Source organism: Blennius ocellaris, assembly GCF_963422515.1.
Source record: "Blennius ocellaris genome assembly, chromosome: 9".
Classification (NCBI taxonomy): domain Eukaryota; kingdom Metazoa; phylum Chordata; class Actinopteri; order Blenniiformes; family Blenniidae; genus Blennius; species Blennius ocellaris.
Window position 1 is genome coordinate 16,487,356 of NC_137658.1, and position 13,059 is coordinate 16,500,414.

A 13,059-nucleotide genomic window follows, 5' to 3' on the forward strand; every position below is an offset into this window, starting at 1 on the left:
GCGCGAGCGCGGCCGAAGCTTAACCTTAATCCTGCGAGGATCCTGAAAGTGCCAGAAAAAAACACACTCCCTGTCAGTGCTGCAGCTTACTATAGAACAGGATGAATCTGCCTGGTGGAGCCAATATGCTGAATGCTGCTTATGTGGTCATGAAAACTGTAGCAGAAGAAAGAACAGCAAAAGAAAAAAAAAAAAAAAGGTGACAAACTGGTTCAGTCTCTTTAAATCATCGCAGTGAGGTACAAACTGATGATCAGGAATTGCAGTACAGGAGGAGTGTGTCTAAACACGTGCACTATCTCTTGCTTGCATGTGTGCATCTCTGAGTAGAAGTGTGTGAGAAACATGCTGTGAATGTGTGTTCCTCCCGCCGGTGCACGAGCCGGGCCCATCTAAGCCCAAGCAGAGCAGATAAAAGCCAGACACAGTTGTTTCCGTATCAGAGAGGCAGCTCTGCCATGTGGACTAATCTCTTTCATACACAGTGTCGAGTGCAGAAGCACACACACACACACACACACATATATATGAAAAAACGCACGGGCCAGCAATGCACATGCATAAACCAAAATTGTGTTTAACTCTCCCAACATCCCACAGCTCGCTCACTGACACAGATACAGGACGCGCTTTATATCTGTCTTTCCCACCCTCTCTCTTTCTGCACACACACACACACACACGGATACACTTTCGTCCAGGATGTCACTGTGGGAATGAAACCCTTTGCGCGGTTCTATAGCACTGCTGAAACATCCGGCAGATTATCCTTTCCTGGCTCTCATTCCGGCAGTGATATGGACACACACACACACACACGCACACACGCGCAGTCATAGGCATAAATACATGAATGCACACTTTTTTTGCAAACCAAGCCGCCACATATACATATTCTCCTGCACTCTCTCACCACACACACACACACACACACACACACACACACACACACACACACACACACACACACACACACACACACACACACACACACACACACACACACACACACACACACACACACACACACACAGTAACTGAATCAGATTTATCCCATCTATTTATAGCTCGGCTCCTTGTTTTATGACACATCCCACAGTCCTTCTGTAGCAGTGTTTTGGCTGGATGAGGTTCTTCTTACCACGGGCCTCTCTCCTCTGTGGCGTCTTGTCAACACTCTGCATATGTGTGTTGAGTAGAAGCCCGACCGCACACTGTAAAGCATTGGTGCCATTTTTTTTTTCTCTCTCTCCTATAGAAATTATGGTTCTCCTCGTCGAAACTGTAGCTGATTTCAGGATTTCAGGGCAGGGGGTTTTTCTCAAGCCGCTTACAGCCGTTCAAGATCACACCAGACAGTCCCACACCTGAACATAATTAGTCCCATCCAGCCAAAAGCGGTCTAAGAGGGTGTCTCTTGACGCTTGTAAGTTTGTTATAGAGAGACATCAAGAAAACAAGCCGTGCCACACAATGCAGCACGGAGCACTGTTAGACAGTAAAGCCATTTAATAGCATTGCTGAAGTGCTAAAGTTGTTCAGCTGCAGCATCTGGTGGTCGTCGTTAACACTCCTGCCTTACAGTGAAAACTCATTGAATTCAAATCCAGACCCGGGGCCTTTCTATGTGGAGTTGGCATGTTCTACATGTGGATGCACGAGCTTTCTTTCAGGAACCAAAATCATGCATCTGAAGCGAATTAGTGGCTGATTGTGGGTGTGAATATTGAGCTTGACTAGTTTCTTCTAACATGTCAACTTTGGGGACAACTTGTCCACTTTCTGGCTGATGTGTCCCACACACCAACCGCTGCCACGATGAAGGGTGACATGGAAGTAATGTCAATGTTTAGTCTTTTTCAGTCTTTTTCAACATCAGCAGTTGCTGAACTGGCTCCAGAAAAAAACCCTTGGAAAAATGAAAGAAGTATAGTAACCCCGGAGCTTGAGATCGGGTTCATTTGCATTCTCAACAACCAAAGCAGTTTGAATGAAATGAAAAGTGGACCGTACTTTTAGTTCATGATGGAAGACTGGCAATAATATTCCATCCAGCTATCAACCATACGTGTTCTATCCTGAGTGTTGTTGCAGTTTCCCGGAGTCACTCTCAACAACAGAGGGCTAGAAGGCACGTTAGACTATTGAATAAAACCACTTTGTTGTGGTTTTTCTGGTCACAGTCAAACAGTTCCTGTATTCATATGGCAAGTACACTGATACCAGTGTATTATATTTTAAGAATATATCAGTTGGTGCATTGGTTCAGATGATTAATTGACCGACTGATGGTCATAAGGGTAATTTTTACTGATAATGATTGTGAGGTCAAGCTAAAGGTACTAATGTATTTGCAACGGCCTGCTAATGTCTATCTAAATCCAGTTCAAATAAGAAACTGTCAACTTTAGTAACAATGCTTGTTTTTCTTTTGAATGTGTGCATAGAAATGTGACTGCAGCTGCACTGAATCGTTTATTTTTGGCTTTTTGTCTATTGAATTTATTAGTATCTCTGATGTTTCACAAGGGAACCCAGTGTCCAAAGCCTGAAGTCCTTTTTTTGATTCAGAACTCATGAAACAATTCCTCCTAATAGGTAACACATGAGGCTTTTCTCTTGTGAAACCTCTTCTGGCTAACTGCTCTCAAATGGAATAATTTTTTCCCCATGTGTTGTCTGCCATGAGAGCATCGCGTCGTGCAGCGTCCAGCAGGTTTATAAATTCTGCTGTCTGTGAAGAATCCACAGTCTGTGAGTGACTGAGGTTACCCATGAGTCATGGCAGCAAGCTGCCATCTCCTCAGCCCGAGATATTACCCTGCAGACGGTCCTCCAATTTCTAATTAACCTTGTTGTCTGAGAGTAATAATCTGCAGCCACTGAACCAGGCTGCTTTGATGCAAGCCTCCAAATATTGACGCGGTGCTCATCTCCCACTTCATCCCACTCACTCTTGTACTTTTGACCCTGCAGCTGCACGTCTGCATTTTTTCTATTGTTCTTCTTTCCACTGCACTAGAAAGAGGAAGGGGGACTCAGATGTTAAAGATGGCATACAGAAGTGTGTCAAAACATAATGACTGTGTGTAAGCGCGTGTGTGCTCTGAAGGCATTATCATTGATACTGTGTTGTATGTTTGTCTGAATACCTATGAATTCCCATTTTAACTCGGTTGTTTCATCAATACAAAGTCTGTATGATACCAGCTGAAGATCAATTATGATTCAACTTATTGCACCAGTGGTTTGGACATTTATGCTCCAATACTCATTTGCACCCTTTGCCAAGACATTTATATCTTGAAACACTGATGTTCTACTGTAAATGTAACAGTGGCATTCATACTTGTGATCATTAAAAAAAATATAGACGATAAAATGAAAAGATTTTGAAGTAGATGCTTTAGTAAATATTATTGAAATGTCTTAGAAAATGTTCTGAATGCAGAAATGCAGATATACTAAAGAATGACTGAAGAAGTCATTATGTGAAATCGTTAGTGTTACCAATGCACGGTTACAGGCTGTAAATAATGATTTTCTATTAAAATAACCTCTCACTCTCGCCTGTCAACTAGTGCTATTTATTCCCTATGAATCAGCTATTGACAATCACATACACTATTTTAAGAAACCGTCAACTGCCCGAGTTTCATTTAGATGAGTTGTGACAACTCTGCAATACTTAGATTTTTAAACAAGTTTATTTGGTGTGTTTTGTGCGACAAAAGTAGCTTTGATCACTTTGTGTTGTCATTTGCAGCTTGTATCTCGTCTCGATCTGGGCTGAAACAAGCTTTCATTTTCGAAATAGCGGTAATAAAGAATTGTTTACATTGGTGCGGAACATAAACAGACAATGTGTGACCTCCATCCATCCATCGGCCGCAAGATCACGTGTATTATTTATCTTCTCCTCTGTGACGCTTTGTCAAACACCTAATCTGAAGCAGTGCTCGGAGGTTCTTGCTTCACTTTCAGTGGTTGGCCTTCCCTTTTGTTTGCGCCCTTTCGCCACACCGCGGCGGCGCACGGAGGAGGAGGAATGTGCGCGCGGATCCGTGTGCGCCTGCTGGGAGGTGAACTTGAAGAATCGGAGCACAGGACGTCCCGCATGGTCCCGAGCGGACCTGCTGGCTGCGATCCCCGCACTAGAAGAAGGCAGAGGAAGTGGAGTTGGCCGGGACGCACCGCAGGGCCATTGTGCAGTAGGCCACTAGGAGCAGTCCGAGCCGAGCCGAGGCCCCGCCCCCCCCCCCCCTCAACATCCTCTCCTCCCGGCCGGAGCCTCCTGCAGCCTGCTCTGAGGAACTTCAAGGAAAAACGCTCCAAACCTTCGACCTCCGCCTGTTGACACCGCCGCAGCTTTTTTTTTTTTTTTTTCTTGTTCCCCCTCGTCCTCCTCCTCCTCATTCTTCATCACCTCCGAGCAGGACCGTGATCATCTGAAGAAATCACAGCTGAAGTTGAGTAATCCCACCGGGACCGATGCAGTTTTTGCCGTCCGCTGGATGATGAGGCGGTCGGAGTCCAGCGCGCCTTCAACCGCTCAGTCCCAAGATCCGAGATGTGGAAAGAGGAATATGATGTCCATTTCGACTTTTTGCTGCAACTGCTGTAAGTTTTTAGATCTGCCCCCCTCCAGTGCGCCTTTTACGCACGGATGTCCGAAACGGGGTGGGAACACTGTGTTTATGCTGCGTGGCAATATGGAAATAGTGAGGAGGGAACTGTGGTCCCGAAGAAATCACAGCGTATAATAATCCTACAAACGGACTTATTCATAGGACTGAAAGTGGGAAACCACCGACTTAAACGGGGTTATTTTAAAATGTCGTACCGTACTCACAAGTGGCTGGTGATCCGTGTGGTGGATTGGATTTCAACCGTGAATTTTCCATTTTGAATCCATCGCCACTGAAGATGTCATGTGCTAAGTGAGAAGATTGTTGTCATTTTTTTTCTCTTTATAGGTCAGCCAATAGAATGTCAAATCAAAGTTGTGTTTGCTCCCGTTGAGAGAAGTTTGATTTGGATTAAAAAAAAGAGGAATCTGCAAGGAGACAGTGTTAAGAAATAAAGTGCAACAGTACAACAAATATATACAACTATAGCAACAAAGTAATGTAAATCTGGATAATTAATAGACAGAAGACCTAAAGATCATTCAAACATAGAATAAAAAGACTAATCAATTCGTAATAATTAATCTAAAGATGTTCCCTTTTTAATTTTAGAAAGTGAAAAAGTCAAATATATATACTTTTCAAAACAGTGGTAGGGGATTTAATATATCAACTAATTTGTTCAATGTCATTTCAGTTCTTTTGATTCATCAAACAAACATGTATGTAGTTTTAATCCAGTGGGACTCTGGGTTCACTCTGCACAGCCTTCCAGTTGCTTCACTTCTATTGCATGTATTTGCAGCCGCACACCTCCCGAAAGGTGCCAGACTATTCTGACTCGTCCACATTTGTCTTAGAAAATCAATGCGAAGCAGGGCTTTATCCATCCTGATGTCTTTAGTGTACCTCCTGGAAAACAATTTGCCCCTAATGTGTATGATTCACTGGCTGTTGACTGCCAGAGTGAAGGTAATGTCCCCAACATGAGCCTGCTGCTTGGAGGTAAACCAGCCTGTTTCCACTTAGGGATGTTTTCTTAAATTCAAGAGTTTGGCCTTCTATACAGATGTGATATATATATGTGTACACACACACACACACACACACACACACACACACACACACACACACACACACACACACACACACACACACACACACACACACACACACACACACACACACACACACACACACACACACACACAGAGCTCATCTGCAGATGTTTTGAAATTGCGTCCGGTACACCTCAGTAAAGGTCTGTAAAACCACAGAATTGCATAATGTGGACAATCCCTTAATTGTTTGTGACGCTCATGGGGGATGAACAGATTCCTGCCTGCCGTCCACGCCCACACACACACACACACACACACACGCACACACACACACACACACCTTGGTCCTCGGCCTACCTTGTGGGTGTGGGTCCGGGCAGCCTGACAGATTAGCGCGTCAGTCGCTGGCATGCCTCGTCATGCCCCCTGAGTTTGACAACACAGTCTCCTAAACACTCGCAGACTGAGTGGCGGTCGCACTGTCTGAGTAAGTGTGGCCTGGGGACACAGGATTGTGTCTTCAGATGGACTTAATAGTTTTACAGTGTGCCACTTGGCCCCTCAGTAGCTCCGAGTGTTCTGGCTCAACAGGCCAGCGCTAGATTCCCGACATTTAGTATTGTGTCTTTCTCTCTTGTTTTTTTTGTGTGTGTGTGTGTGTGTGTGTGTGTGTGTGTGTGTGTGTGTGTGTGTGTGTGTGTGTGTGTGTGTGTGTGTGTGTGTGTGTGTGTGTGTGTGTGTGTGTGTGTGTGTGTGTGTGTGTGTGTGTGTGTGTGTGTGTGTGTGTGTCTTTGCTCGACTAGGTTTGTTTCAGCCCCGTGACTGATATGAGCTTTGAATGATTTATTAGGCCTCTGAATCTACTGAATTAACGTGGTGAGACAAGCCGAAACATTTTCACCATCAGCCGTTTTCCCTGGGTTTTCAGAGTCGTTTGAATCAGTGTGCTTCCATTTGTGTGTCGAATTCTGAACTATGTGAAGACATATTGCTATAAACCTTAGCAAATTATTATTATTATTTTTTTTTTGTGATTATTTGGTTCTGAAATAAGTTTAACTCTCTCATGTTTGTTGGAATATGTTGATGAAGTCCTGTGTTTTCCAAGGCCCTCCTCCACGGTGGGACATAACCAGAGCGCCCCCAGAGAGAGCCCGGCAGGAAACAATCTAATGAGATCCTCAAACCAAATCAGATGGCCAGTTCTCCACTTGAAAAGCCCTTTATTTATTTATTTTTTTAACTCCTCCCGGATTCCCCCCCCCCCCCCCCCCACCCTCTCCCCAAGGCTGAGCCCAGGCACCCTTCAAATGACGGCTTTCTTCTGAGCGTATCTCCGATCTCATTGTCATTCTTGGCCGTAATGGTTGAAGGCGATAAGGTGGAGGAGCCGTCCCGTCCCGTCTTGTCGCGGTGGAGGAGCTTACGCGTCCTTTGTGAACTTGCAAACTGCATTGCTGGAAGCAATATCTTGATGTCGGACCTCCCAAGGTGAATCGGTCCCTGCAGGTCGGGGGGGGGGGCCCAGATGAAGAATCTATGCTAATGAATCAGCCGAGACAGGAGCGTAACCTTCCCCAGAGCAGGCAGAGCAAAACCCTTTGTGGAGGTCAACTAAGCTGGCAAAGCTCACAGTCAAAAGGCCTGACGACTCTCTTATGGGAGCTGGTCGCTTGTGTTTGTATTTTCACTCATAGCCTTTGATTGTTTTCGAATTAGCCGCCGACAGGCCGCCTTTAAATAGTCTACTGTCCTCCTCCTCCGAGCATGTGACACTTGGCTTCCGCTGTATCCATGGTAACCCGCTAATCCCCCACGACAGCAGCATGTAATGCATTGAATTTGCCAGGGTAATGAAATTGGCCTGATCAGATTATGTAAAAAAAGAAAAACCATCTGAATCATCTGGATAGAATTCTGTCGGTGCCACGCAGATGTGTACACGCACACACACGCACACACACACACACACACACACACACACACACGCAGGAAATGCCAGTGAGCATTACATTTGTCATTAATTTACTTGCAAATATGGAAATGTTGCGCAATCACCGTTCACTTCTCTCAGCATGGATGATAGTAAATGTTATGGTGCCTCACATATTTGTGAGAAGTATTTATTGTCGTGGCTGGGTCCAAATAATGCGTCACTAAATCTGTAAATAATGCGAAGAAGGCCCTTCCAAGTAATTGAAACAACAAAGCATTTAAAAAAAAAAAAAAAGACTTCCCTTTGCAACAATCGTCCCTGTTTGTTTAAATGTCAGTAAAAAAAAAAGGATAATTAACTTCCATCTGATAGACTGCGGGTTGGTGCAATCTGTAAAGTATACATTGCAGTTCAGCCCAACCGATGCAGCCCGTCAATTGAACTGCCACACTAAGTCATAAATAAACAAGCAGGAGACTAATTAATACATCGATTCCCTTTGTTCTCTTGATGACAAGCCCACAGTTCCCGTGACTTGGGGAAGGCCTCTGCCTGAGGAGACACTTCATTAAACTGTGTCCTTCGTGGCACGCCACATCCCAGTCCACTGCCTCGGCCTCGTTTCTCCACGGTGGAGGGTCCGCTCGGCCGACTCCAACGTCGTAATCACTGTCCGTCACAAGCGGTTCCACTCTAAAGTTGTGCGGGACTTCTGAGACTGTGAGGAAGCTTTCCGGGGCCATTGAGGAATCTCACAATAATACAAGTCTACTTTACAGGCTCACAAGGAGGCACAGTGTTTGAAACCTCTTTCCTTCAGGCAGGGATGGAAAAGTGAGAGACACGTCTCAGTTGCATTGTGGGACATGTAGGATTTAGTGTATTTGTGGTGAATGACCCACATCGGGGCTTTAAAGTCAACATCTGGATCTCTGCTATGTCACATTTATCTCATATACTTTCCTGTTTCGTGGTTTAATCCCCCCCCGTACCACCTCTGGTCTGAGACCAGTGCATGCTCCTGCTGTCTCTGCAAAAATGATTACCCTGCTGATCATTTTTGCACAACGCCAGAGAAGCGGGGGCTATAATTCAATACACAGATTAAGCCGTTAAGCCTTCATGTTTGTGTGTTTTTCAACATTGCAAGCGTGCGTGGAATGCCAGGGTTTCATGGTATACCTCCGCTGACCGACGACCGTCTGAATTGATTAAAACTTTAATAAACTCGCAGCTGACTGCAGCGTCAACCAGAGGTGGTGGCGGCGGTCTGCGTGATGAGCAGCACAGGTGCGCCGTGCAGCAGGAGTTTGTTTTGGGTCAGAGGAAACATGGCGGGAGGCATTTCCGCCTCCTTTGAGGACACAACTGTGAAGTGTGCTCCTATTTCTATTTTTACAGCAGTGCAGAGGAAAATCCGAATGAGAATGGCTACCTGTCTGCTTTAAAGAAAGTGAATGGTAAAAGGAAAAACTGAGCATCACAGATTAGTAATACAACAGGCTTTATACATCATGTTTATTCATGTACATTTTATATGGAGTTTAATATTCTGCTTGCATATTTATTCTTTATTTATTTACAGATTTGAATGAACATAAGGCCAGACTTAGAATCCTCAATCAAAAGACCATCATTTAAATATATGTAACTGTAACAACAGTTATAAAATCTAAAAATATTGATTATATTGTGTATTGATGCAAAGGGTCACACTGGTCATTTAGAATACCAATACTTTACAGATTTATTGGACTCTACCAGATGAAAAGATGATTATATGTGTGAATTTCAATATGATGGATAGTATGACACACTCAAAATACGAATTACCTTTGGTTAGAGGAGTAAAAATATATATTTTTTTCAACTGTAGCATAGTGCCATGAAGGAAAAATGAATGATGTTAGTTTTGTTATTGGCCCGGATCGCTTTTAATTCATTACTTTGTAAAGTCAATGAGAGACATTGCTAATTCCACCATGTGCTGAAAACAATGGTGAATAAGAGGATCCAGACTGCAGGTTTTGCATTGTTTCAACGCAGTGTGTGTTCTCTCATGTTTGGTCACCCATTCAAGTTTCTCTTCTCTTTTACTGCTCCTGTGAAGCTGAATAAGTGCAGCCAGTGTTTTTGCATAACGCCCTGCTTTGGTACTTGAACGCAGCGTGAGAAGAACAGTTCGTTGGAAAGTTCACTCTGCTTAAGGGCAAGTTGTTGAGTTGAGTTGAGTTGTTGAGGCCGGTCAGAGACTCCTCTTCCTCTTCTCTTTGGACTTTAAAAAAAAACGACCGGCTCAACTTTTCCAGCTCCTCGCCTTCATTTGCCTAAAATACTGGAGCAGAATTAGGGCATTAGCTTTTACATTAAAGCACTTAAATTCAAATTATGTCTGAGGTCCACAGTCTGAGATTAGGGAGGCTTTTTGGAAGTGATTGGGGCAGGTGAAATCTGCCTCAGCATTATAATCAGCCTTCATATCCACTGCATCAAAGTAGGACATTAAGTGATTGTGAAAGTGGGTCACTGTCATAACGAGTCATTTGAACCTGATTTGCCTCGCGTTTGTGTGTACGTGAACATATGTTTATGTGATTGACTTTCATACTCGGCTCTTTACTTTGTTCAGTGTAGTTTTGAGCGGCGGGACATGTGTTGCCTTCATTAACCTGGGCACCTGCCCGTGTGTGTGTGTCTCTGTCTCTTTGTGTGTGTGTGTGTGTGTGTGTGTTCTCCTCCTCAGCGATGCCAACCTCACAGACGTGCTGTCTGACTCAGAGGAGTGCGATTTGGGCAGTCTGGAGCGTTTGGAGCGCGGGAGCACCGACACCCTGGCCAACGGCTGCCGGGCCGACTACGAGGCCGCCAAGAGGCTGGCCAAGCGTCTCTATCACCTCGAAGGCTTCAAACGCTGCGACGTGGCCAGACACCTGGGCAAGAAGTGAGCACACACACACACACACGCACACACACACACACACACACACTGATTGATCACATTAAATAAGGGAAAATGTGTTGATTTAGACACAAAAAGACATGTTTGCTTTGATGCACTGGTTTGAAACATTGAGCAAATAATCAATCTCGCGTAAGCATATGGTTGAGACCTTGATATCCTCCAACACAATAACTTCATGATTCAACCATCATGCCTCCTCAAAGCCACGTCGAAGTGCTGACGTTCTCTTTCCGTCTCCGTGCAGTAACGACTTCAGCCAGTTGGTGGCATCAGAGTACCTGAGCTTCTTTGACTTCTCCGGCCTGTCCCTGGATCGAGCCCTCAGGTAATGATGCTGACTCGGCACTCGCCGGGTGCGCGACGGGAGATGCACACGTGCGTATGTATGCGTGTCCCTCACATCCCCTCTTCAGGTTGCATTAGCGCGGCGCTGATCAAGCTGTCGTGTTGAGTGCAGTGAGCCAGTGTTGCTGACGGCTGCAGACTGCACCGCGGCCTTGTACCTGACGTGTTGCTGTGTCCAGCTGCTGCCCGCGGTGCAGAGGCTCCAGCCACGGGGCCTCGTGAGGCCACCTCACACCGGACCACAGTAGAATAATGCCGGTAGAAGGAAACTTGCATACTCCCAGTGTTGCAGTATACCGTAGTGTCCAGGTATTTCTACATGATTGCATTAGAGTAGTGATAAAATATTGTTTTGACCAAGCTTTGCAGCGTATTCACATGTTAAGTAGAACCACGAGGCTCATTAAAATGAAAAGCATTTCTTACTCTGTTGAGTACAAAGCTTGTCCTGTGACAGGAGCAGGGAAAAAAAATGCTGTTTCATCTCTGGTGGCAGATTTAGGATCGATAACCTCAAGGATCTGTGACAATTTAAAGTCGGATTTAAAAGAAACATGATAAAACATCCATGAAGGCTACAAAAAAAACCTATGATTGTCTTTGCACCACCAATGAAGACAAAATGTTGTTAGTTCCTTCTGTCCTCAGACACACGAGCCGCTGCAGTTTGAATATTTTTCTGCATTTTCTTTGCGTTTCTGTCACCGACCATGTTGATGGCATTTTTCTTCTTACTATCTATTTTCATTCTTTCTTAGCTAAGCTGGGCAGAGCGACAGGCCTGATGGGGATTAATAAAGTTTTTAGAGTCTGAATAAGAGCAGTTTACACATTCTCATAAAACTACAAAAATCCAAGCATCTGTGCACTTTATTTCCCTCAAGTCACTCAATTCAGTTGATATGAGATCGACCCTTCTTTAATTTTATTACACTAAAGAGACACGGTGCTTTCAGAACGATTATTAACCTAATTTACAAATCCATAAAGTTGATAGAAAAAGGTTGTTGTTTTTTTTTTGTCTTCATTGAGAGCTTCCTCTCTGTTTGCCACTGCAGCACTTCAACACAAACATTCACTATGACAGTGAATAAGTGTTTTTTTTTTTGTTTTATTTTTGCATGATACGTGTAAATATTCCACTTCAACATGAGTGAGTCTGGTTCCCCTTTTATAAAAAGCCCGATGAGCCCAGGCTCACAGTTCTGGTCGGGCCGCAGGATTCTTTTACTGCTTCCCAAAACACGTTTTTCTCTAAAACTCAGCAGGGGAATTGAGAACCTTTTCAGTTCCTAGAACTCCGTTTGAAGAGACGCGTGCCGTCCTCTGGAGTGTTCTACCTCCCACAGATACGGGACAGAGCGATGATGTACGATGCGTCGCATTCAATCGGTAGAGGAGGATACGGCCTCCAATTCTGCTGATTATTCTCATATCTGCTAACAAAATTTGACATCAGTGGGGATCTTGTTTTGCTCTGTGTGTTCCCTCGGCTAATGGGGATTCAAACTACTCTTGAACACAGTTGGCGGCTCTCCACAAACCAAGCACTTGCCTTTGCATGTGACTTCGGTAGCATTTAGACGTTTGAAATCTCCATTCGTATAAATGCCTTCCTTTGCTCGGCAGCAAAATGGAGACTTGTCAGATTGCTTCCCCAAAGGCACGGATAACCTACACTGGTGAAGCAAAGTGGGGAACCTTCAAATTCTGCATCACCTCAACATGTGTGAAGCGCCTCACGTGTGTGTGTGTGTGTGTGTGTGTGTGTGTGTGTGTGTGTGTGTGTGTGTGTGTGTGTGTGTGTGTGTGTGTGTGTGTGTGTGTGTGTGTGTGTGTGTGTGTGTGTGTGTGTGTGTGTGTGTGTGTGTGTGTGTGTGTGTGTGTGTGTGTGTGTGTGTGTGTGTGTGTGTGTGTGTGTGTGTGTGTGTGACAGGAACTTCCTGAAGGCCTTTCCTCTAATGGGAGAGACTCAGGAAAGAGAGCGAGTGCTCGTCCATTTCTCCAGCCGCTTCTGCCACTGCAACCCGCAGACACCCACGTCTGAAGGTCAGAGTCGTGAGGGCGCTCATGATGACAACGATGGTAATGAGCGCCGCCGTTATGTGCAACAAAAACACAGCCGGA

The 13,059-nt window shown here is 44.8% G+C and overlaps 1 protein-coding gene across 1 annotated transcript in view; it reads left to right on the forward strand.

The window, feature by feature from the left end:
• psd2 (pleckstrin and Sec7 domain containing 2) overlaps positions 1-13,059 on the forward strand; it is a 39,111-nt gene that overhangs the window by 17,237 nt on the left and 8,815 nt on the right. Inside the window, exons 4-6 of the mRNA XM_080502118.1 lie at positions 10,369-10,566; positions 10,832-10,912; positions 12,869-13,017. Of these exons, the coding sequence (XP_080358244.1) occupies positions 10,369-10,566; positions 10,832-10,912; positions 12,869-13,017 (428 nt within the window). The remainder of the gene's footprint in view (positions 1-10,368; positions 10,567-10,831; positions 10,913-12,868; positions 13,018-13,059) is intronic.